Source organism: Mesocricetus auratus, unplaced genomic scaffold (assembly GCF_017639785.1).
Source record: "Mesocricetus auratus isolate SY011 unplaced genomic scaffold, BCM_Maur_2.0 Super-Scaffold_100008, whole genome shotgun sequence".
Lineage (NCBI taxonomy): Eukaryota > Metazoa > Chordata > Mammalia > Rodentia > Cricetidae > Mesocricetus > Mesocricetus auratus.
This window is the reverse complement of record NW_024429192.1, coordinates 62,198,815-62,224,729: the sequence shown is the minus strand read 5'-3', so window position 1 is coordinate 62,224,729 and position 25,915 is coordinate 62,198,815. Positions and strand designations below refer to the sequence as shown.

The 25,915-nt window shown below is 40.6% G+C and overlaps 1 protein-coding gene and 1 long non-coding RNA gene across 5 annotated transcripts in view; one reads left to right on the top strand and one right to left on the bottom strand.

Annotated features, from left to right (window-relative positions):
* Nucleotides 1-25,915, bottom strand: part of Fgf12 (fibroblast growth factor 12) — a 515,142-nt gene that overhangs the window by 336,738 nt on the left and 152,489 nt on the right. The window contains exon 1 of one of the 3 annotated variants that reach the window (XM_005071589.4): nucleotides 15,201-15,317. The exons of 1 other annotated variant lie outside the window; for it this stretch is intronic. In XM_005071589.4, coding sequence (XP_005071646.1) covers nucleotides 15,201-15,291 — 91 coding nt within the window. In that variant the 5' untranslated portion in view covers nucleotides 15,292-15,317. Of the gene's footprint in view, nucleotides 1-14,863; nucleotides 14,987-15,200; nucleotides 15,318-25,915 lie in introns of those variants that run through there. One more of the 3 variants, XM_040751004.1, reaches the window with a different exon arrangement.
* On the top strand, nucleotides 15,259-25,488 carry LOC121141977. 2 transcript variants are annotated; one of them, XR_005878970.1, is made up of 2 exons: nucleotides 15,259-15,389; nucleotides 19,427-25,488. It is a non-coding gene; the product is annotated as an uncharacterized LOC121141977 (long non-coding RNA). The 2 variants fall into 2 exon arrangements; XR_005878971.1 differs by lacking the exon at nucleotides 15,259-15,389 and adding an exon at nucleotides 15,789-15,884.

Below are 25,915 nucleotides of genomic sequence, written 5' to 3'. Positions count from 1 at the left end.
TTAAGCCACCAGCTTCCACAAAAGAAAAATCCTCTGTACCAAAGAAGTCATTTTGGGCAACTAGTCACACTGTTAAGGTGAACTCCCCAGAAGTATTTCAATGTCCGGAAGGATAAGCAGGATCACTTTATAAGTGAGGATCACGACTCTCACATAACTAAGAAATTTACAACTTCCCTGAATTGAATAATTTAAAGAACCAGGTTTTAACCCAGTTATTAGTCTCCAGACATGACAGTAAGAAGGGTTAGAGGCCTGCATTCAAAGATCAGGCTCTGTCCACAAATGCAGGGCTCGCACATCCATTCAGGCTTGCCAGACCTCAGTCCCTTCTTTCCCCCATTAAAGGAGGGTGCCCATGCCCACAGCTGCTGCTAGCAGTCAAATATTATCATTCACTGAGTTTTTAATCACGTACACTTTCAATGTAACATGATTATCTGGCCCTTTCTTGTTACAAAGCCACAATCCAGATGTTGTCTTGGTTGGCTAACACTTGTGCTATATACACACGAGCAGGAGATTGCACTGGAGCTGCTGGTGGTTGCCCTCATAGAAAAGTCTCAGGAGGTAGGTAGATCAATCAGGAAAAATGCTACCTGACTTCTAATGAAGGCCTTAGAATGCCATCCTGTTTTGAGTGAGCTGGCTATTTCCAACTAGAAGGAATTCACTGAGGAGACCCAAGTGACTTAGACTCAGATCTGAAGTCATTGGTCATTCTCGGCTACTTTATTCCTTTTAATTTTTCCCCTTCCCAACTCTAGAGGTTTTGTTTCAGTCTCTAGTGCTCACTCTAGTCCCAGGCCAACCAAGAAGCATCCCTTCCCAATTTAAAAGGTGGGATGACAAAGTAAATCTACTTGCAATTCCAGGGAGAGAGGAAGGAGGGTAAAATACACAGCAAAAGTGAAGAAGAATTGGATGCATACCCTTCTTAGTTGCTCTTGTGTTTAGAGTTAGTATACTAAATCCACTTGTTAATATCCATTCTAGAAAAAAAGTCAAAGCTCTACCTTTGGAATGTATTAAGGATATAAACGTGGATTGGAGGGACATAAACATCATGTCCTGTGTAAGGGGCATGGGGACAGAAGCTGGGGACATGGTCTAATGATTTCGGTTCTATCAGTAGGGTTTTAGATCTTCATCAAAATAAGGAATAAAGACAGCATAAAGTTATCAACTTGTTCATTCTGTTTGTCAAGCTCACATATCCCTCTACTGTTTCTAGTGCCACACATACTATTTCTTCTTGAGGTCATGGAACCCACAAGCATTGTACTTTGGAAAACAGAATCATAATGATGACTCCACTTCACTACTAGAATAGTCTGGCTGGTGATAAAAAAAGTCACTCAATCCGCTAAATTAACTGGGCACATGGAAACAATCACGAGGGCCAGAATAATTGTCAAAGAAGACAACCCAAAAGGGAAAGTTACCCCTGATCTTCACTCTGCAGTCCCTTCTAGATTAAAGACAAGGCTGACTAAGACTGAGCTGTGTTTTTAAGTAATGATCAGCTGTAAATAAACATATTTCCTAATTTATAAAAACATAAATCCTTTTATAATGGGGTAAATGCAGGTTTACAATTTAGCACATAGTGTGGGTCTTAATATTGTTGACTGTGAAAATACAAATGAATACATAGGTATACTAAAATGATTGTTTCTTCCAAATGCTTTCCAACGTAATAACCTATGAAGGTAAGCTTCTTCAGACTTGATAAACACAATTGTCTAAATATTAGCAGTGGTGAAGTTTTACGAGATCTAAGGCCCATCTTAATATGAAAAAGTTCAACATACAGATCAAAATTATAAATATATTCAAAGATATTTTAGTTTTGTAGTTCTTTACTATCATCAAGAGAAGGAATAATTCAGAATAAGTCAGACATTATATTATAGCATCTAACTGGTACCTTATGACACTGGGAATAGCACTAGCAGGAAAAGTTCTGTACCGACCACATGACCAGAAGGGCACAGACATAAGCCCTGTAGACAAAACATGAGGAATCCCGAGATGACAGGAAGCAATGTCATTAGGCCCTTTCATACTAGGCTACAAAATGACAAGCAACTCCCCCAGAGCCACATAGCCTGTGACAGCTGGGCCAAAGCCTTTTCTTGAAGTACAGAATGTAAGTCTCCCACTGTCTTCCAAGTATATGCTTGGAGAAACACTTGGTGGCCTTGAGGTCAATTACTGGGTCAATTCAACTCCTAAATTTCAGTGAGATGCATCTCATCTTTACTCTTAGCTTTCGAATCCTTCTCCATGATCTTGGGAGTTTATTTCTTCTTAATGGATAAAATACACAAACAAGGCAGCTGGCTCTTCCTCAGTTCCTGCCATTTACATTACTCACAAAATATTTTCCTTATTTGTACCGCTTTTTAAGCACATGTCTATAGTTCTTCCACTTTGATTCCTCCAATTGCTCTTTAAAATTGTGGTCTGCTATATTTAAACACAGACAAGAATCTATAGCTCACAGTATACCAATATGTAGAGAGACTTGTCCTCCTTAAAAATTACACCTGTCATTTAATTGTCTTTTGCCTAGCTCTTGTGGACTAGGCTGATCTCGACCTCACAGAGATCCACCTGCCTCTGCTTCCTGAGTGCTGGGATTAAAGGAGTGTGCCTCCACTGCCGGGTTTCCTATAATTCTAACAAGAAAATGTCAAATGTGCTCTGTGTTCCCTTAGCTAGGAGCAATAAGAAAAATAATACAAACACAGTTAGAGGTACTCCATGGAAAAGAACAGAAGCTAAAGGACAAGGAATGGGGAAACACACAGCCCAATTCCTCAGGGCCATCAGGAAAAAAGAAGGTAACCCAAAAGTCAAAGAGAGCTTTAGCTGTCTGCAAAGTACCTTTCCCCCTCTAAGACTATATCTAGAATTCTGTTCATCCCCAGTTATTGGGTACTAAGGGCATTCTGTTTCCAATAAATGAGGCATCAGCACCCAAAGTTGTACCTTTAATGATTTTATTCCTGAAAAATAAAATTTCTTTAATCAACACAGAGAGAGGGGGGAGGGAGTGTGTGTGTGCGCGCGCGTGTGTGCACACGTGTGTGTGTCCTTGCACATATGCACACTCCTTATAAGTAACAAAAACCATATGGAGCACTGCATATCAAAGTAAAGGTGTGGAAAGCTACCACCCTAAGACAGATAGCAGGTGGCTCAATATATAGATGATAAACAGATAGATAAGATAGAATGCACAGAAAGAGAGAGAGAGAGATTTGTTAAATTTACTGTGCTACCTAAATGAACCCTATGCAACTGTTCAAATCATTTTAAATGAGCATTTTAATATGAAGCACACTGGTGATATAATGTTATATTTTAAAAACTTATAGATGACAGCGCCTACAACACAACTCACTCACCATGGAGAAGTTAAGCTGGTGTCTAACTAGAGTCTTCACCCCTACTGATTAGCATTCACGGTGCTGGAAGGTACTCCGCATGCTACCAAAGGAGGAAGGTAAACACTAATCCAGCTACAAACTCTTTGATCTACAGTGATGACCTCCCTGCAAGATGCATTTGGACAAAGTGCCGCAAAGCTTATGGGAGTAACTGACCACTATCTAATTGGATTTAAGGCCCATGCCATGAGATGGAATTCACCCCCAACACTGCTCAGTGGCCAAGAACACAAGATTAGAAAGCCCATGGACCTAGGGGAAAATCAAATACTACTGTTCTACCAAAGGAACACAATAATAAAATGGCTCCTATTGACATTCTGCTATATTCATAGATCAGTGCCTGGCTCAGCCACCATCAGAGACGCTTTCTCCTGCAGTAGATGGGAACAAGTACAGAGACCCACAGCCTGACAATATGCAGAGAGAGAGTTTGAAATACTCAATCTAAATGGGATGCCTCCACCACATCCCTCCTTCAGGGCTCAGTGAACTCTGTGGAGGAGGAGAAGGAGAGTGTAAGAGTCAGTGGGGGCGTAACACACCCAGAAAAAAGGCCTTCTAAACATAGCAGGACCATGAACTCACAAGCACCGAGGCAGCATGCACAGGGCCCGCACAGTTCTGTAACAGACGGAGTCTCAGCATGGAGATGAGTACACGCCTCTATCCCTAACCCAAAAGCTGTCTCCAATTGATAATCACATGTAAAAATGAGTTCTCTTCAACTTAGTCTCACAGTCTTAAGGACGGACCCCATGCCCAGAAATAGATGACAACAATAAAAGAACTCAGTGGCATCTTTGGAGGTTTTGGTCTCATAATGTTTAGTTGGGACATTTATTTATTTATAATAATAGTTTTAATATATATATTTACTTCTAATTTTAATTTCTTCATTATTTTTAATTTAAAGATATTAATTTATATAAAATAAGGCATATGTATTGTTATATTATTTTATCATTGTTCTTTATATGCCCGTTTGTTTTCCAACAAGAGACTTACAGGATGTTGATTTAGTTGGAAGGGGAGGTGGCGAGGACCTAGGAGGAGTTGAGGGACAAGAAACTGTAATCAGAATATATCATATGAAAAATAATCTGTGTTCAGTAAAAAAACTGAAAAAAAGATAAAAGTTTATAGACTAGTATACAGCGTAACACTATTTTATAAAGGAGCAAAAGAATATTAAATGAGATAGGAGTTATTTGGAGTGGGCTTATAGAAATGTTTGCATTTGTTTTGCTTTTCTGTATTTTGAGGTCATTAGAATTAACTTGTGAAGTTCAAAGGTTTTTAAGGAAGAAGTCCATGTTTTCACTCATAAAATTCAGGCCTTTAGGACGTTATAACTAGAAATTAGAATCGAAAATAGATTACAATAACCTTTCCCTCATTTTCATGTACCAGACAAGAAAGTTAGTCCAACATACCATTATCTCATATCCTCCATCATGAGCAAAACTGAGAGCTCTACTTACTCAGCATCAAAAGAGAAGTTGGCTACATGAACATCTCACCCAAAATAACATGATAAAAATTATTTAGGAAATAATAAAGTATTTAGTTACAAATTGAATGTGTACAACAGAGGGCCGCTTCATTTAACAAAGTAAAAATATATGTATATACATATAGTAAAAAGGACAAGAAATTGAGGTCAACAAACATTTCAAAATGGGATTTAACTCATATCATTTCAGTAGATACAAAGGATATGTTTTCTTCACAAAATAAATATGTAAAGATATGCATATTGCATCATAGAAAAAGACAAAACTAGTAGAAAAGCTATAAGGAAAATAACATATGATTGGCAGGACTGTAGTCCCTGGAAGGCATGTCAATTCCCTCACCCCCAAGAATACCCATGTATTGGAAAGTTACACATTTCCATAGATGCTAACATTCATTCTCCCATATCCATTTTGGTCTGGAAAAAAAACAGGGACTTCTGCCTTTTCTGCAGTACTGGAATGAGACACCATGCCCTTCTATCTACCTCATCTTTGGCAAAGCAAAAAACTTCTGAATGACCAGAGAATGAAGGGAACGATTCAGCAGTGTGACTAAGCCTGATGTGAATTCCTCTGTGTGGATCGCCCTGCCCACGGGACACACACTTTTTGGGCAGCTGGCTAGGCTCCTACACATGCCTTTGTAGGTATATGGTGAGTGCAAAATCCCTCTTATCCACTACTGAGACACAACAGAGATGAGACTTGATCTAATCTGTGCTCTAGTGAGTTGTATGACATATCAGGATTTTCCTTAGAAAAACAAGCTTTTTTGTGCTGAAGGATTCTGCAACCTCCTGGGTGGTGACATAAGATGAGATTGATACATATAATAGCATCCATTGGACAACTTTTCTACCTCCTTAGTTGTTTTGAACTCAGGATTAAACACAAGAGAGAAATAAAAGTTATTGCTCAAGTCCTTACTGCAGCCCACAAAGATTTCTTTGAAAAGTATTTTCCACAGCAAAATCCGAATGCATGGAAAGTGAGTATTAGATGGATACTCTATTGTTATAATAATAACAGATATGGGCAATATCATTCTATTCAGTAATTTCAACTTACACTTAAGACAATCTCATGAACACCAGATACCCACTAATATTTTTAATATACACATATATTTTTAACATACACTTACTTTTTAAAATACAAGTGATAACAGTTTCTCAACTCTGACTAGTATGCCAGTAAAGACCTATGTATATCTTTAGAAAAAGCCTGGAACTACAAAAAAGTAAAGACCAAAAAAGGGACAATGAAGTCTACTTTGCTATGACTTCCAACGGCTTTCTGTAAGTACTTCTTGGAAAACAATTTCATATAATTCAATGTGCATTATTAATTACCACACTTAGAGCTATTGTTTAGCCTCATAAGAAAAAGCTGAATGTCATAACCCTTCTGCCCTAACTTTTGTAAACATTCACACAGAGACTGGAAGAGGTTCTGTCAGGATCTTGATACTATGAGGCTTTAGCCTATGGAGTTTTTACATGGTCAATATTTTCTGCTATGAACAAAAACTATTTAATATGAAAATTATACTACTGGGTTTTTATTTTAAATGAAACACATAGAGTACAAAGCAATTCTTCAGTTTGCCCCATGCTCTTCAGAGGTAGCTGTCACAAGCAATACTGAATGAATTCTGCCCACAGATACACACACCTACCCCTTCCCACACACACACATAGATGCTTTATAGAGATAAAGTTGCCCTTTGTTCATGTCTGTAATCTCAGTATTTTGGAGGCTGAGGCAGGATAGTTGCCAGGGACCAAAGGCTACCCTAAGCTAACCAGTGAATTCCAGGTCATCCTGGACTATAGAGCAAGATCCTGAATCAAAATTTATTTTCAAGATGAAACAAAGAAAGGTACATAGACAGATAAATACCTGGGAAAGACCTAATGTTCTAGTTTGTATCAAGCAACTATGCAAGATCTGCTGTCCTGACAACTCACAATGAGATCCACAAATTAAACAACCACAGGAAATGTTACTGTTACTCAGTTTCCATACTGCAGCAGATTCAGAAAATGCTACACCAGTCTTTTGTTCTACTGCTCATCACCTCTATGATCTCCATGCTGTTGTGAATGGAGGACTTTTGTCGGCTTATCATAGACATTTACTGCCCCAAATTCCTGATTGCAATTAATCTTCTGACCTCAGCCTTTGTGCAGCTATAACAATTGGCTCATCCCCTGTCTTTAGTCAATGTGTTGTGTGCAGAGTGTAAGGTAAGGAGAAAGCCTCTATGATTGTGGCTGTGCTCTTAACATGCAAGGTCCTAGGGTCAAGGTCAGCCACTAAGCTAACTTGGAAAGTCAGTTCTCAAGCTTCTCCAAGATAAGCAAACAATTAGTGCTCTAGAAAGCAATGCAGCTAGCTAACACCAACCCCTCTCCCCTCAAAGAGGAGATTCATTTTGTGCCGCTAAGTTTTATTTAAAGACCATGCAATCGCATCCCAGCTGGCTTCATTGAAGCAACAACGTGGGCAATCAGTGACACCAACTGCAATGCCTTCGTTTCTATAAACAGTAATGAGTGGAGGGGGTAGGATGGTACTAGAAGCTTATGTATAAACAAGAAAAATCATTCCAGCAATAGAGATTGTCTGGGCAGACTCACAGCATCTCTGATTGGGCATCAGAAGAGACTGAGATGTCCGGTATTTAATGTCATTAGAAGAGATGCTCTTACATGATGTTCAGAACACTGCAAGGAAAATAACATGGAGCAAATACAGCAATTGTATTCACTGAGCTGAACAAAGCGAAAGAGCAAAACACTATAAAACGTTCCGCAGAAACCAAGGGAGCAGATTTGCAAGTATTCCCCAGCTGTTCCTCTTGTGCTACAGATTAGTACCTCTATAAGAAGCTAATCTAGATCATCAGGCCCTGGATAAATGGACATGTTGATGCAAGGGCGGAGAGGAAAGAAAACACAAATAACTAGAAAGAGTATCTGACTATGGGCAACGCTAAGTATACTTACATTGAGGTGTAGGTCAATTACTTTTATAAAAGTAATACTCCTCAAAAAGTGTCTTTATTCAAAAACGTTATTCCCCAAAAGGAGTACGGAGATATTATCCACATCCCCTTGAATCACAGCTGTTACATTGCATTCTCCAGGACTTCCTTTTGATTCCTTAGGTGCTTCACAAATGCAGGGAGATTAGCATAAATCCTGAGTCACATGGATTTTTTCCTTCCTTGATGTGACCCTTATCATTAAATCTTATAAAGCTTGGTTAAAATGAAACAATCAAAGGCTCCTGGGTCCCTTAGTTGGGCATTCATTTCATCCTTCGTTGGCTCATGCTCTTTGTTTTCATATACATCTCTTCCTACTGGGTCTCTATGAACTTCTCATACACTTGTCCCCAAGACCTTTTTTTGTCTGAATTGAGAATGCTAGAGAATGGCAGGAAAAAACAGGAAGGAAGTCTTTTGGAGAGAGACAACTGGCATGATGCTTGTATTCTAGGCTTCAGGTAAGGTCTGGCTTGTTTCCTCTCTTCTGCTGTACCTAACATAGGGCAGGGCCAGAAAAACAGAGTAGAGATCCATGACCCAGGTGAGAACAACATTGAGCCTGATCCCTTCCTTATCAAGAGCTGCACTGAGTTCCTTCCCAATGCACCTTGTCTGAATGCACAAACTTAAGAGAGAAACACAGTGTTTTTTGTACTTTTCCTTGGCTGCAAAACTACTGTCACTGCTCTAAGCAACACAGTGAGTTCTTATCCAGATATGATTTCAGGCATCAGAATGTCACATTTCTAGGTAAGTAAAATATAGCAACTTAATCCCTTCAAGACTCACAGTGAAATCACAAGTATAAAAAGATAATCCCAAAGTAGTATCAATGGAGAACTGGTAAAGTAGTAAAGAAACAATGCATCAGCCATGGTAAGAGCACCTGCTAACTTACTGGAAGAATACAAAGCTTAAGACTGTGGCATGATACACTCATTATTAAAATACCATGAATGGAAGTCAACATGTATATTCATTAAGTACTACAGAAGATATCAGAAAGAAACTAGAGTGTTTTGACTGGGAAGAATCCTAAGCATGACTCCCATACATTATACTAGCTGTTATTTTAAGCAGCACTTCAATATCCTATCAACCAGAATAGGGAAGATAAGAAACTACCTTTTAAAGGAAATTACTTAGGAATATGGCTTTAATTTCTCATTTCTAGTAAATGTCCATCAGAGATCATGTAGTGGGCTCTATTAACAACAGACAGGGACAAAGGCTTAAGGAGTAACAACTACCCTGAACACCAACAAAAACTACCAGCAGCAGCAGCAAAAAAAAACCAAACAAACACACAAAAAACTTGAAGTGTATTGTGTTCTAGGCAATTGGAGAAGTGGAGTTTCCACGTACCAGTGTGTCACTGGATCACACTACATTATTCAATACTAATGGGCACACTTGACTTCACGGGAATGGAATAAAGCTGTGTAAAGCGGATTAAGTGGGAAATATCCTCCATATGATTTAGTATTCGAATATTTGGTTCCCAGAGGATGGTACAGTGTATGAAAGTTTAGGAGGTGTGACATTGCAGATGGAGGAATGTCACTAGGGAGGGTCGTTGGGGGGTTAGAGCCTCCTGATTGTATTTGAAGCTGTGAGCTCTCAACCCCCTGCTCCTGCCACCATGCCTGTCACTTGCTGCTATACCTCCTTGCCAGGATGGACTCTTGTCACTCTTAAATCGTAAATCTAAATAAGTTCTTCTCTAAACTGTTTTCAAATGCCAATGACAACTCTACAATAAGACAACAAGCACTCAAATTTAAAAAATCAGAAGTCATGAGGATATATCAACAAAGAAAATATACCAATGGCACACAGTATATGGAAAGATGTCTAATACAATATACTATTACAGAATTTCAAATTAATGCAAAGGGATATGACTACACACCTATTAGATTGCCAGAAATCCAACAAATTCAGGCAAGAATAGGAGCCCAAGAATATGCATTCATTGATGGTCAGAATGCAAAATATCATAGCTACTGTTGACATTTACTTACAAAATCAAATTTATTTTATTATGTAATCCAACAATTGGCATTTGCCCAGAAGAGTTGAAACTTTATGTTCACACAAAAGCATGTACATTGATGTTTACAGCAATTTCATTCATTACTTCTCAAACTTTCAATTACCAAAATGTCCACTCTAAGTGAATAATAAATAAACTGCCATACATTCCAGCAATGAATATCCTTCAGAGTTAGGAAGAAATGAGCTGGCAAGGCATGAAATAAGATGGAAGAAATGTTAATGTTTATTAAATGAAAAAATCCACTTTCAAAAGACTGCACACTATGTTACTACAACAATATGATATTCTAATAAAGGTAAAACTATGAAGGCAGTTCTTAAAAACCAGTGTCTTCTAGCAGTTAATGAAGGTGAATAGTTAGGGAACAGATTCTGGGGACAGTGAAACACTCTGAGTGACAATATAAAGGTAGACATACGTCATTATCCAAACCTATGGGATATATACAACCAACAGAAAATACACATTGCCAGTGCCACTTCATGAATTTAATGAGGGGATGAGCCATGCTGATGAGAGACACTGAAAGCAGAAGAGACCAGGCACCTGTGAGGACTGTGGTTTACAAGACACCTCTTTACCTTCCTTTCAATTTTGTTATAAATATACAACTACACTAGAAAATGACATAGGTTCCTAATGATATTGCATTAATACATAGACAGTAGACTATCTAAAACAAGGCAACTAATAATAAGCGACACCTTGAGTTTTCTGAAAATCTAATGTAAAATTGAAAAATTAAAAATTAAAGCCATAAGAAACTATAAACAGCCGGGCAGTGTTGGCGCACGCCTTTAATCCCAGCACTCGGGAGGCAGAGGCAGGCAGATCTCTGTGAGTTCGAGGCCAGGCTGGACCGACAGCCTCCAAAACAATACAGAGAAACCCTGTCTCATAAAAAAAAGAAACTATAAACAATTGTCCTCAAAAGGTAGATTTTGTCATTTATTTCTTTTAAATTTGGTAGATTTTGTATGCACGCACGTGTGTGTGTGCGTGTGTGCATGTGTGTGCATGTATGCGTGTGTGCGTGTGTGCATGTGTGTGTGTGTGTGTGTGTGTGTGTGTGTGTGTGTGTGTGTTTTGCTGGATATCAAATCCAGGATCTCAGACATACAATGCAAGCACTCTACCACTGAGCTATACTGTCAGCCCATTGGATATCCTGATAATTTTCTAAAGATCAAGTGGAATTCCATATATCCTCAATTACAAAATATTTTATTTTCATTTGTCCTCATGGTTGACATCTGTCACTCTTACCTTTGGAGAAAAAACAAAGGGCAAGATTTTCAATAGCTTGCTAATGTTGACACCAGAAAGAAGTGCTTGTTGCCTAAACATGAGAATCTGCATTTGATTGAATTTCCAGGACCCATGTAAAAACTAGATGCAGTGTGAGTATCTGTGATCTTAGTGGTCCTATAGAGAGATAGGAAGCTGGGACAAGAGAATCCCTGGATGTGCATGGGAAAGCTAGTTTGCTATACACAATGGAAAAACAACAAAGAGACCTCATCTAAAACAAGGAGGAAGTAAAGCAAGCCTGGACATGAGGTTATCTTCTGACCATGGCATAGGAATGCCTGCATTCACACACACACAAAAGCATGACCATAGACACATAAACATATATCACAATACACACACAACAACAATTATTTAATGTTTTGAACAAAGGTATCTTAATGAGTTATGCTTGCCCAGGGTGTTTGAATTCCATGTCAAGGAAACTAGATGTTCTTGTTGGGCTCCAACTCGAGACATCTGATAAGGCTTCACTCTGCCAAGCTGAGAAGCCCCTCCCCCTTACTGCATATTACAGAAGAGTCACAACCATCACTTCCATGTGACCTTTCTAGAATAATTTAGTGACAGCTAAAGCAAGCAACCACATGCATACACACCTACCCATACATTTTACCTTTCTCCTCCTGTGGGGACCATCTCCCAGCAGGGGCTTCCCTCTCAGGGGCCTAGGTGTTAGGATAGGTTTTCCTCCTCTACAAAATCCGAATGTACCCAGCTGCCTTGAGAAGCTGTAGCCCTAAGGTCATTGGTGGGGCACCAAGGTTTTTCCCTACACATCTGCAGAGGAATGGGAGCAGGTGTGAAAGCCATTGTTTTGATCACCACTCTTCAGTGCCTGTTTCTTTATAAAAGTCCCACTTCTTTGTTTCATTCCTTCTTTAAACTAAAAGCTTTTTAATTCATCAGTCTGATAGAAATGTCATATTCTCTGAACAGAGATGTTCAGACATTTAAGCTTCTAATCTACCTTTTAAAAGACTGTCTCCATATGCTTAAAAATCACTTAATTTTCATAAGTGAGAAAAAGAGCAAAATCCGAGTAATGAAAGAGGCTGGGAATTCAGCCTTGAGTGACCAACTTCACCATGTATTAAGACAGTCTTCCACATGTCCCCATCATTACCGTCCTTCTGAAGTATAAAGGATATACTTTACAGTGGTAGACTTACTAAACTAGACATGATATTAATGTCCAATAATACAGAGGACAGGCAAGAGTGGTAAATGTCCCTACAAAGCTCAAAACCAACAGTTAATTTACATTTTAAGCCCATTTAGTTGACAAATTATGAATAAAAAGTGAAACATTTACAATTTCAAAGGCTGACTATGTTTAAAGAATCTCTTAATCTATTGTAGTCAATTGCATTCCATGCCCCTCCGGTATGTGTTCAGTTCAGCTGCAATGAGGAAATGGCTACAATGGAATTGTAGATACATACTGGCATTGTTTAAAGCATTACCAAATTTCTTGCTGGCAAGATTTTAAAACTTACAGTGCCTTCATAGCCTAGTTTTTATAAATTCACTTCATGAAAAATTCTAGTGTCTTTACTCCAATTTGCATGAGAACATTGGGCATACCAATATTACCTGCAGAATTGCTGTGAGGTTATGCTAATGGCAGAAGCCACAGTAATGATACCAATTTAAAACAGAACACACTGAAAATATCTAAACATGCTAAGCATATTGCATACGAGAGGTTAAAAGCCTTTACACTGGTACCTGATATACAAGAGTTCGATTAAGGCTTTAGCTGTTATTAAATCATTTTATCCCACTTATGATGTGTACAATATGGTCATAGGAATTTACATCTGTACACAAATTGACAAACAGCCAGGTTATGTTAGTTGCATACAATCGCAAGTTATAAAGAGTCATAATTTAAACAAACACCCTGTAGTTCTTGTTTGGTCCTGAAATCTTTTACAAATATTTTTTCTGGAGAGTTAATTCCCCAAAATAAAATATTTACCCACTAAGTAAAAGTACATATATGAATAAGACACCACAGTTCTTACAGAACCACATGTTAAAAGCAGATCAAGTCACAGAGGAAACTAGGCAAGAGTTAGCATCATTTCCACTTTCTGTTTTTTCAGATGAAAGCCAAGACTTTTTCAAGCAGAGTGACTTAAAAAAACTGCCTGGTAGCTGTCTTCTAACTTGTAACTTCTTACTGGGTCTCCTGACTTGTAAGCCCCATGCTTGCATCCCAAGCTACCCAGTCACATGGATGCCCTTTCCATTTGCAGCAGTTACTATTTGGGAAAGGAACTCTGCCTGTTATCCGAAGATTTTACCTCATTTTGTCTAAGGAAGTATCTTGCTCAGTCACACACCACACATACCTTAAAACTTCACACCTAGGAAGTGAATGCCTTTGCTACAGTGTATTCGCATTCTATTTAACGTGAACCATGAACCGGGAGAGCTGAAATGTTACCTACATGTGTCTCCAGAGGCTTCCTGGGTCATGTACCATTAAGATGCACGTCTTTACTGTAGAGCTTTTTAGTAGGATATAGATACCTCTTTTAGTACAGAAACAAAACAAGAAGGAAGTCTAGCTAACCTCCTGAATTACACAGAAGTAAAACATGAGATCACCTTGCCAATTTCATTTCACAAGCGTGTTCACAAATTTCTAGTTTATTTAAAACTAGATTGTAGTTTTATTTTTTGACTGGTGAATAATTAGAAATCCAAATTTGAAAAAAGATGAATGAAAGAGCATGTATATATATATATATGTGTGTATATATACATGTGTGTGTATATATATCAAAAGATATATACATATATATATATATATCTTCCCAAATAGAATTTTCATAGCTCTAGAACAGAGTGAAAATAGGTGCCATCACCAAATGAATCAGGTCCCCTAAAATAGCACAAAAGTTTTAAACACAAAAGCTGTTATAATGTTGTTGAATTTGTTAGTTATTTGGGGCTCGGAGATCAAAAATACATTCTTTACAGAGAAGTATGATACGGTGCCTTTCCTGTCTCCTCACACCCCACCTCCACTTTCCAGAAAGCAACTGAAGAGCACAGAAGCCGAATTAGCACTTGCAAGATGAACAGATGATTGATGTAAAGGGAACTTTCATCTTCTAAAAGAATCAGACAAAGGAAGAGAATGCCGCGGAGGACCACACCATCTTATAAGGCTTCTGCAGAACCGGATGGCTTACTTGATTCCAGTTTGGTGCGTTTTTAAAAAGTCATTCAGTGCTTCAGCGATTCTTCTCAGTATCACAAGCTACTCAAATGATCCACTATCCTTTCCTTTCCCTACTGGAGTAGAGTGGCTATGTCCAAGGCTACTGGGAATTCTCCTGCCTCAGCACCAAGGCCAGAAATCGCTCCATCTCCGCGAAAAAGGTAACCCCACCTAACCACCGCCGAAAGTCCACTTTGAGACAAAGCAAGAAAAATAAGATACCTGTCTGCCAGCCACCTGTTTAAAGTCCCCTCTGCAGCCGAATGCACCAGCAACTTCTCCGAGGAGCCCCTGAACAACCGTGAGTCCCAGGCCGCCCTCGCAAGTCACAAGGAGCAGCGAGGAGGCGCGAGGAAGTGTGGGAGCCGGTCCCTCCCGCTCCCCGCGTCCCGGACCCGCAGGCTCCGTCTCGGATGCGGGGCGACAGCGCGGGTGACTTGAGGGCTACACACACTCACACACACGCGCACACGCGCACACACGCGCGCGCTCGGAAGCCGCGGGCCCTCTGGGCGCAGGGCTCCCGCGGTGGGCAGCCAGGGAGGGGACGTCGGCTCACCGCTCGGGCTGTCGCTGGACCTCAGGCTCCTTCCACAGAGGCACTGCAGCATATGCACTCCTTTCTTCAGAGAAAGCGCAAGAATCTTCATGGAGAGACGCGCGTGGGGTCGGCCGGTTCCCCGCCCACCTCGGCTACTCCTGCGACCGGGCGGTGGCCTGCGCGGGGCGCCGGGGTCCCGAGCCCATGGTACGTCCCGGAGCCTCGCGACTCGTTCGCCGGGCTGGGGCTCCGCCGGGGGCGGCCCTCCCGGGGGGCCCCGGGCTCGGCCACGCCTCAGCGGGCTCCGCGCGACACTTTGGGACTTTCGGGAGGGCGGCCCCACTGCAGGCGGGAGCGCGGGCGCCGCGGCGCGGAGGACGTCACCGTCACCGCGGGTCGCGCCTCCTTCGGGTCCCGCGACCCCGGGCTCCGCTGCCTCGGGGTCCCCGCGGCGGGTGGCTGGGGGCGTGGCGCGCGGCGTGGGAATCCGGCGGAAGGGAGCGCCCGCAGGAAGGACTGCACCCGGGAGGCCGCCGAGCGTCAGAAGCGACTCGGGGGACTGGGGGGCGGGGGACGGGGAAGCGGGGTGTGGCATGGAGAGAGCTTCGGGCGCGGGCGGTGAAAAAGTGAGCCCAGGCGGTCGCTGGGTACTGATGTGGGGACCCGGACTCCTGGATTTCCTGGCTAGGGCTGTGACCTTGGGTAAGTCTTTTGCCACCTTGGCGACTCTCCATAAATCTGGACAGGGGAAAGGGTGTGAAATGGGGGGTTGGCATCTTCTGGTACTTTTGTCCCTGGCCTTCCAGGCTCCTGGACATGTTTACCATGGGCGCAAAAAGAGCCTTACCTGAACACCAGAGTTGGAAATGGGGGTACGTGAAGCAGAATCAGACAGCACCAGCGCTTCACTCTGGCGAGAGTATTCTGGTACCTCTGCCTCTGCCAGACTGCTTGGTTATCCTAGGAGAATCTGCTTGGTGTTAAAGGGCTCACATTTCTCTCCAACAACTGCTTTGCATCTCGTCCCTCACTTCCCAGAGTTTATCAATGTCCTTTTGGAAATGGGATGAGAGAAGAACTCAAATAGCGATGTCCATGTAACAGCATCCTCTATATGAAGTCCTGTATGAGGAACCTTCAAGGACATACATCTTTGAGAGCACAGACAAAGCCTGAATTCAGATTCCTCTTGGCTGTGTGCTCTTCAAGGCCTTAACTTCTTGGTGTTTCGGGGCTTTCATAGTTCATCTTTAATGACTAGGTAGCTCATGTACCCCTTGCTGTGGCTTAAGAACACACTAGTCATAAGTGCTATCATGTTAGCTGCCTCCTTTAGGGCTTTGGATCATCTTCACTTCCCAGCGAAAGCCGGTTTGCATACTAGTACCTGCACAACCCAGGTGATAAGAAATTCAGTGGCTCCCCAGGTAATTCGCTGCGCAAAACCAGTTAGAAAGTTTGGCCCTGACACTGAGTCAGAAACCATCTTGAACTCTTTCCATTCATCATCTCCAGGGCATCTAACACTACTTGACTTGTTTTTCCAGAAAGGAAGGAAGCCTAAATGGCTGTCTTTACTCTCTGTCTCTCTTTACCTCTAATAAGCTAACTAACTTCCACTGGTCTTCCTGTGTTTCCCAAAAGTTGAAATCAAGTTCCCTGGGACTTCCCTTTTCCTTTTAAAGATGGTAGAAGTCAGGGTGTGTGGAAGGGCTCTTGAGCCCCCTGTCACTGCCAGCTCCATGCCCTCAGCTCCTTTCACAAATCAGCTTCAGACAAGGCCATTTAGGGTGGTTCCAAGGCTCAAAGAAGATACTTCCCACCAAGTCCTGTCTTAGTCTCCTCAGTCGGTACCTTGAGCAGAGCTTTGTGGGCTTCAAGATCCTTGAAGATCTTGCTCAACTCCCTTCTCTCTCGTCACCAAGAAGGTTCTGAGGCCCCAAGTCAACAAACAGCCATGGCCTTCCTCTTTCCCATCTCTGCGGGAATTAGTAAGAAAATTGGCTCATCTGGGATTCTACCCATGGAGATTCCCCAAGGAGGGCAAGACAATTAGCCAGAGGAAAACATCTAAAAATAGCCCTTGGTGCTGTAGCAGAAGGCATAGAGTTTTCCGGTAGCGCCCTCCTGCTCTGGAACCCAAAGCCCAGAGCTCCTGCTTCACTTTGAGAGAAGCGGTGCTGCTCAATAAGGAGAAAATGAATCAATATGATGATACCTTGGTTCACAATGGAACTTGAGCAGAGTGAGACAGTCCATAGGTGAACACAAAACACACCTGAGCATACATCCGTGCTTATGCTGAGCCTCTCCGTCTACCTGGCAAGATTGTCACAGTTATTCAATGGGCTGAGACTTGTGAAAGTGTTTGAAAATTCTAATTATGTTTTGCAAGGTGAGGTGCCACTGTCAGCTTTTTTGGATTCTAGGTCTAATGTAAAGGCTCTATTATTGATAACAGGAAGCACTTAAGTGTGAATCTTCTCATTCCTCAATAAGCCTGTAGCCTCACCTGCCCCTCTCCAAACAGAAAACAGGGCAGGGAAGTCAACTCCATCACAGTTAGTATTCGGGCAACCTGCTCTCATGTTTACACTACCCTGTCCATGATTCTCAGGGCCAGATATGCTCATCCAAAAGAAAAAAAACTGAGGAATTGTATTCACACACTGTCGTGTTACCAAACCACCAAAAGTCCTTTTAAATTGGATAGCACAGAATATGTTAATGTGATTTTTCTTTTACTTCAGATTATGTTTCTTTCATTTTCTTTTTTTTTTTTCTGTTTTGGTTTTTCGAGACAGGGTTTCTCTGTATTGTTTGGAGGCTGTCCTGGAACTCGTTTTGTAGGCCAGGCAGGCCTCGAACTCACAGAGATCCACCCTCCTCTACCTCTGCTTCCCGAGTGCTGGGATTAAAGGCAAGTGCCACCAACACCCAGCATGTCTCATTAAAGTGGGCCCAAGGGGAGTCACTCACTGGAATTTTATGATTTGGGTTATTTTTAAAATGTCTTCTGGAAACCCCTCCACATATCACTGGCATCAGTGTCCACAGTTCAGCTTCCCTGAAGTATCATGTGCAGGACTTCAGCACATCACATTTCACTTTCCTGGTGATGCTATATAGAAAAAGAAAACAAAGACTACAGAAGCCAGGCAAGTGGTAGACTAGTTTGGACAAAGACTTTCAAATTTTGTTTCTGTGCGTGTCTAAGTCAAACTCAGAACTTTTGTAGCAATGACGCTTTTATTTTAAATATAATATACATAGTTGTCTTGATGAGTAAACATCAAGTTATATATTTTCTGTCTCTGATTGGGGCTTTTACAGTTTTTTGTGTTTTCTGTTTTCTAATCAAAGTGGTACCTAGGATCAATCCTAACACATAACTTAGCAACATGGTTTTACAATGAAATAATTTGGCACTATTTGGGGAAACAAGATCTTGCTATAAAACTCATGATCCTCCTACCTCAGGTCCCTGGTGTTAGTATTGGAAGTGCTCACAGACTGGCCTAGCAGTGTTTAATAAGAATTGAGTATTTTGATACATAAGTGAATTTGTTGAAAGTTTGAATACCGAATTTTCACTTTTTAAAAATGTCATTTACTTGTGTAAGGGAACAGTGCCATTTTCAAAAGGCACCTAATATAAGGTATTTTGGCACATATTAAGCACAGGTATGCAATTACTGAATTTATCTTCTTGGAACCCTACACTAGATCAGTAATAACCCATTAAAACTTTGTCAGGTCCCCATATTTTTACTGAGTATATAAATGACTATTAGAGAACAAATCTCCCCCTCCCAACAAATCAAGCAAGCATATGAGCCAAAGGATTGAGGATTAAAATCAGCATGGCACGCAAGAGTATGCATATTTTGTCATCTTTAGGGTTACAAACAATGATGCTACTTCATGTCTTAGAAGTCACTTCAAACCACAGTGTGACAGGCATCCATGCCAGTTTATTCAGACCAAGAGCAGTCCCCAGAAGTTAGCTACCTTTGTTTGATTTTCCTCTTCAAGCTTTTGAGGTTTGGCATGATTTTCAGCTTATGGAAAAGTTAAAACAGTGCAGGGTTTTTGTGCAATTAATTTATCTAACTTCTGTTAATATTCACCACTTCCCATTTGACTCAGAACATTAACATTGGCCCTTAATGATCCTGTAAAATAGAAACTTTATCAACTGTCACAGGGTTTCCTCTTACTGTCCATTTTTTTTTCTGTTTCAGGATTCAGCTGGGACCTGTGCTAATCCCCAAGTGGCTTCAGTCCCTCTTCTATCTTGCGACAGATCCTCAACCCTTTCTTGTCTTTCAAAATTTTGACATTCCATAAACATTGGTCAACTACATTTCGAAACACCTTGACAGTTTCTGATCATTAGTTAGTCTACAGTTACTCAGTCTGGAAAGACAGCCACAGATTGACAGTGTTACTATGACTACAACAATAAGTCACTATCAAGGGAATTCCTGCTGTCTATCAGTGATATTAACCTCGCCAAAGTAAATAATGCAGTGTCTGTTAGGTTTTTACATTATAAAGGTCTATTTTGAAATTTATCTTGAGGAATTCTGCTATACCAATGTCCTGTTATTTCAAGTCTCACCTGCCACTTTCAACATTTGAGGGCAGTTCCTGTTTGTGACTGTTGTTACTGCACTGTGTACCTAACGGAGAGTTCAAATACCCTTGATTTCTTCTATAAATTGGCAATTATGTTGAAAGATTATGCCTTCTCCCAACTTACTGTTTTATTCAGTTATTCAAGAAGGGTTTTCTTATGGGTGGTATTTCCCTGTCTTTGTCCTGTGGCTGAGGTAGTTTAGCATCAGGGGTGCTTTGATTGGATCATGTGGCCTTTGGGCAGTTTCTGCTTTTAAATCAATCACTTCCTTAATTTTCTGCCACCATAGGTTGCACTGATTTATTTCTTGTTTTTTAACTTCTGTTTATCTTGCCCTGGCCCTAGAATCAGCTAATTTCCCAGTGAATTCTCGTTCTTTATATCAGTGTATCTAAGAGGCTAAATCTGGATGCTGGAGGCAGAGTGGTTTTTTGTTTTGTTTTTGTTTTTTGTTTTGTTTTGTTTTTGGCTGGGGCATTAACTGCTACTAGACTTGCTAGAGAGTTAGAAATCAATACTTATGTGAAAACTGTATAACACATACATCATTTATTTCTGTTTTCTTTATCAAAGAGAGACATGGGCAGATCTACCCAAGGTATGTTACACACAAAGATTGAAATGAAGATGGCCAACACCGGGATCCCTGTATTTTGGGGCCCATAAAGATGGGCCCCCTTCATCCTGCCTCAAGGTCATAGAGTTCAAAACTGTCCTAACTAAGTCAAAAGTCCTAAAGGTCTAAGGCTTGACTACTGCAACATGTTCTGGGCTCAGGTGTGTTTACTCATGACCTTGAAAGCCAGATCATAGGTGTGGCTACCAAATGCCTGGAGGATTAAGGGAAGTAAGTCTGTTTGCTTCTTATACATGATAATAGTGCCCCCCCTTTTGGTTGGGTACTTAAGAATTTGAAGAATAAACTAGTTGTCCTCCTTGCCTTTCATTATTTATATTCTATTTATCCAGTCTTAGTACACACCTGAAGTAGCTCCAGAATCCCTAACCAGTACTCTGATGAGAAGCAAACTTGCTATTGTGGTCCCATTTTGTGCAGTTTTGTCACTGGCTTTGCAGAACTCTACCGAAACATTACTTTCCTAAGTTTTGAAACAAAAACTCTCTGTGTTTTTTCCTCCTCTTCAGTGATGGTGTTATTCACTTGTAACTTAGGTTTATTTATGATTTACATTCCATACTTGGTGGTTTTAATTATTTTATTAAAATTAATGAGCTTCATTTATTTAACACTCAAAACATTATTTGGGTGCAAAGTTTAAGTTTTATAAAAATATATGCCTCTCCCCTTTTGTTTTTTCTGACTAGTTTCCCACCACTGCTTTCCATTCCTCTCCTGAAAACACGCTAAACACGCTTTCCATGCAACACTGCTATCAAGCCCCCTTTGCCTTCCCATAAGGATACAAGACTTTTGTGGTAGCAGACATTGATATGAGTCAGGCTGAAGATTTGTTGAAAATGTCGTAATCTGGTGAATGAATAGACTATCCCCCTTTTTTAAAGTGTTGCTTTATATGCCAGAATGTGCACAAATGCACACATACATGCATCTTGGGCAAAACACAAGTTAAAATCAGGAGATCACTCTGAGCTAGCAGGAAAGAGCTTTGTGTGGGGGAAATCTCAAGGCCATTTCTCCAGTGTGTGTCCCTCTCTCTTCTTTCTTTCCTCCCACAAGCATGCAAACAGCTTAGTGAGGGATCTGCATGTACTGTCTCTATATTAGCAATTTCTGTTCTTTCCTTAACTTGTTGAATGATGCCTTTTGCCCACACAATCCCGCCTAAGTTCTTTTATGTAAAGTCACCATAAACTAAGCTATTCCAGATTCTAGTGACACATATTTATCTTAAAGATACTGAAAGTTACCAGTCCCAACCATTTTCATTAAACTCTTCCTCTTTCCTTTCAGAAACTATTTTCATCTTGGTTTACTTTTTGTCTCTCTATTAATAATGGTGTTCTCTCCAACCATCCTGCATCCATCACTATTTTCCAAGGTTGCCTCCTGGAATCCTTTTATTCTCATTACAATTTCTTTGACCTCTGATTATTTTGCTTTATTTTCTTTTATCAATACAGAAATTTAACTCCCCTGATACTCTAGTTTATTATTTAGTTTCATGATCATGTTGATATATGATTTCATAAGTTATTCTGCTTGCCTAACATATTGCCTTAGTTCTTAGAGTGAATGCATATGCAACCTTGAAAAGGAGCCCAACATCGACTCCCTGTTCCAGAAACCTCCCCTGCCTAGGTTGCATGCTTCTTTGTGAGGAATCAGCTCTACATATTTCTCAGTACACAACTGTCACTCGATAACCCCAATATGTATTTTTTTCCTTTAGGGCTATCTCACAATTAAGGAGCCAAAGTACCAATTAGATGTCAACCTAAATAATTCTTCAAACTAATGTGCTGTTGCAACTATGAAAGATAAATAAAAAGAGAAATGCTTGGTTCTAAAGTTCCTAAAGAGGGGTGAAAGTGAACCTGGGAAAATCTTAGACTCATTTCAGTTAACATCACTTGTATCATTGGGTATATAGTTTTAGGTACATTTCCTTACCTCAAATGAACAAAGGTACATGCATCAACAAGGTTGAGTTAAGTACATACTCCATATGAAGATAAGGCCTTAATCAAATTGATCCAAATTTCACATTTCAATTAGATACAAAAGCAATCAGAATGGCTTATCTTTAATGAGAAGCTAAGGAGACGTGGCTCAGTAGATAAGGTGTTTGTCTTTCGAGTATGAGGACTTGATCTCATATCTCCATCATCCATATAAAAAGACAGGTTTGACAGCACATGTCAATCCCAAAAGTAGAGAAGCAGAGATAGGATCTCAGAGCTCACTGTCCAGCCAGTCTAAATAAAACATAAGAGAAAGCCCTGGATTCAATGACAGCTCACGAATCAAAAAAAAAAGTAGAGTTATTAAGGAAGATAATCAAAGACGACCTCTGACCTCTATAAGCACACAAACACATGATCCCATATAGAGGTACACTCACACAAGTCCACAAACAAACATGAAAATACATCCTTAACCATATTTATGACAAGCTAGCATTTCTGTTATGAACAAAAACAACATGTGTTCTTTCCCGAAAATCAGTGGCATGGCACACCTACCAGATGGCTCTGAGTGTAGTGATTACAATAAAGGGAGTTTTCAAAGGAGCAAAGAGAAGCTCACACTTCGAGAAGAGCAGCCCTCTCAGCCCTTAAATTGACTCATCCAGCACAGAGGTCGTGAAGACCAACAGTTGGAAACAATGGAGAGGTGTCTGCAGCACGAGTCTGAAAGGTCTAATGCTCCCAGACAGGCAGCGGCTCATTTCTGACTTGATAGGTTAATTATCGTAGAATGAAAACGGAAGGCGGGAAAGATTGGGTTTCTCTAGTCTCATGCAGGTGCACACTTGTTACCACAAAATGAGGTGACACAAAGGTCAATAGGCTAACGCTTCCAGTATGTAGCATTATGAAGCTATCTTCAGCATCTTTGGTTTGCACAAATAAGCAGTTTGGATGTAAATGCTATTTTCACTTGGGTATCTGTGCTCCCTTTGAACCACATCTGCTTTCTTGCTGGAGCTTTGGATAAAGCTGGACCTAGGCTTGCTCCTCAGCTCTGACACTTAGAAATCAGGCTTCAGTGTGTGACACTGTGGAATGCTGTGGGTTTTAATGACACAACTGCTAGCAGAGTCAGACAAAATAGAATCCCACAGCATAATGCCTGCCAGATAGTAGATGCTCAGGAAACATCAGTGGGGTTTCGGGGCTTGTGACAAAGTTTCCTAACTTCTTTGAGCATTATTACACTCTTTCACAGAATGAAGGGAAGACCTTGGTATGCAGGTTGATACAGGTGAAAAACAATATAACTTATGCCTACTCGCTCACTAGTGTAATCCCAAGAGGCTGACACAGAAGATCACCATAAGTTTCAGCCCAGGGTGATCAATAAATATCACAAGTCCTCAGCAAGCCTAGGTGACAGAGTGACACCCCTCCTCAAACACAAAAGGGGAGGCAGAGTTCAGTTTCTTCTTTTTCATCTCCAAAGATTTGCTTAACAGTGACTAGTCTATTTTTAAGAGAGATTTTTTAGGTCAGAATTTTATATGACCTAGGAATTCTACTGTTGTAAATTTTTGCTCTTTTAGTGTATTTCCCCATTTTTCTACAGCAGACCTCACTCGATCACTCACACCTAGGGGAGATGGAAGCCCTTTCTGCCTCAGAGGTAGCCTGAGCCATCGGGCCTGGTTTGAAGAATGTGCTTTTGTTTCTTAGTTTTCAACTTCAGTTTTTACCTAGACATTCAACAGTAGCCTCTTCCTGGTTTAGCATGTACCAAGATGACATGACTCTGTTACCTTTTTATTAATCTTAATAGATTCCATCGTCAAAACACCAGTGTAGAAGATAAGCAAACAGTGTGAACCAAGATTTAAAGTGTGTGCTGAGTATACACACACCTGGAGAAATACTGAGATTGAATATGTGAAAGTCTCCCAGTGGGTATTTCTCTATTTGGTGCTTCTTGTTGACTGGTGGGAAGCTTGCAAGTATCCCTGTTCAGAACATGTGCTCTGGACTTGGATGTCAAAGCTTGGTGGTATGAGTCTGTGCCATGCAAGTCACCATCATGTCTAGCCCTCAGTGGTTCAGTATATGCTCAACAGAAGTACATGAAGTACAATACCTATAGAATGCTTAAGAACCTCGGGGGGTTTTTTATCACTAATCCTTTACTAGCACTTCCCTAACATCAAATTAACAGGAAAGAAATATTTCATTAAGGAACAGCACCATCATGTTTGCACTCGAATAATTCAAAATTGTCAGACTAGAGTGTAGGTCTTTGGCAGAGTACTTGCCTAGCTTGTAAGGTTCTGGGTTTAATCCCCAAGTGCTAAAAAGAAAGACAAACAGCATTCAGAAGTTAAGTCTTGGAGTAATACTATCTAGCCCATCCAAAACCACTTCCTCCATGGCCCAAGCTGAGTGCTTCATCCTTGGTCTCTTGTGAGAGCCAGGAAATGTTTGTAAACATGTAATTACTATTTGATAATTCTGAAGTCAAATGGAGAAGTTTTCAAAAAGTCAGAAACTATGAATTAGGTGAACTTTCTCGATCCCCGAAGAGACGTTGAAGGATTGAAATCTTCTTGGAATCAAATATAAGAATATCACTAGGTGGCTACAAAATGTAAGAAAACTGTACCTAAGAATGTCACTAAGGTGGCTATGAAATGTATGAAAAATATCCCAACATATGGCTTAATTATATGTGCCTGCCTCTGCTACCAACGTCCCAAGTGCTATTTTTAAGATTTAAAATGAGATGTACTTTTATTTCTGAGAACCAATACTAATTCTTACACACATGGGGAAAATGGAAACTCCATACACTCTGCAGACAATCTAACAGAGGAACACTGACGTAGGTCCAGCAGGCTGTCTATTTCTAAAACCAGTGCTCACAGACTTAGAGCGAACAGCCACCACACATAAAATCAACACCATCACTGCTCAACTAACAGTCTCCACTTCTTCTGAATGAAACTGTCTTGATCTTGTCTTCGGCTGTCGTCAGTAAAAGAATGTGAACAAAAAAAATTGAATGGTGGTTTCGTCTGGTTCATTTTCCTTTCAAGAATCTATTCCTTGGTTTTCAAAGAGAAGTCATTTGGGGACAACAAAGTCTGGCCGTGTTTATGTGGTAGGACTCTCAAGCTGCAAACGCGGGCTGAAATTGCCTTCTCTCGCCCTATTTCTCCCACACACCTTTCTTGGGAAAGGAATGAAAGATGCAAATATCTACTTTCCAAAGCAGTTCATCTGAAATCCTTTTCTTCCTCAAAGGAGAGAGAGAGAGCGTCGCAATCTTCGTAATTGTGTGGGGAAAGAATTTTGTGCTCAGAAATACAAACCAATTTAAAAATATTATTTCACTGACTTCTTCAAAAACCCATATATACAAGCAACACTGAATGGACTGAGCATGTCATGTTTATGTATTTAAGACTGTGTGTGTGTGTGTGTG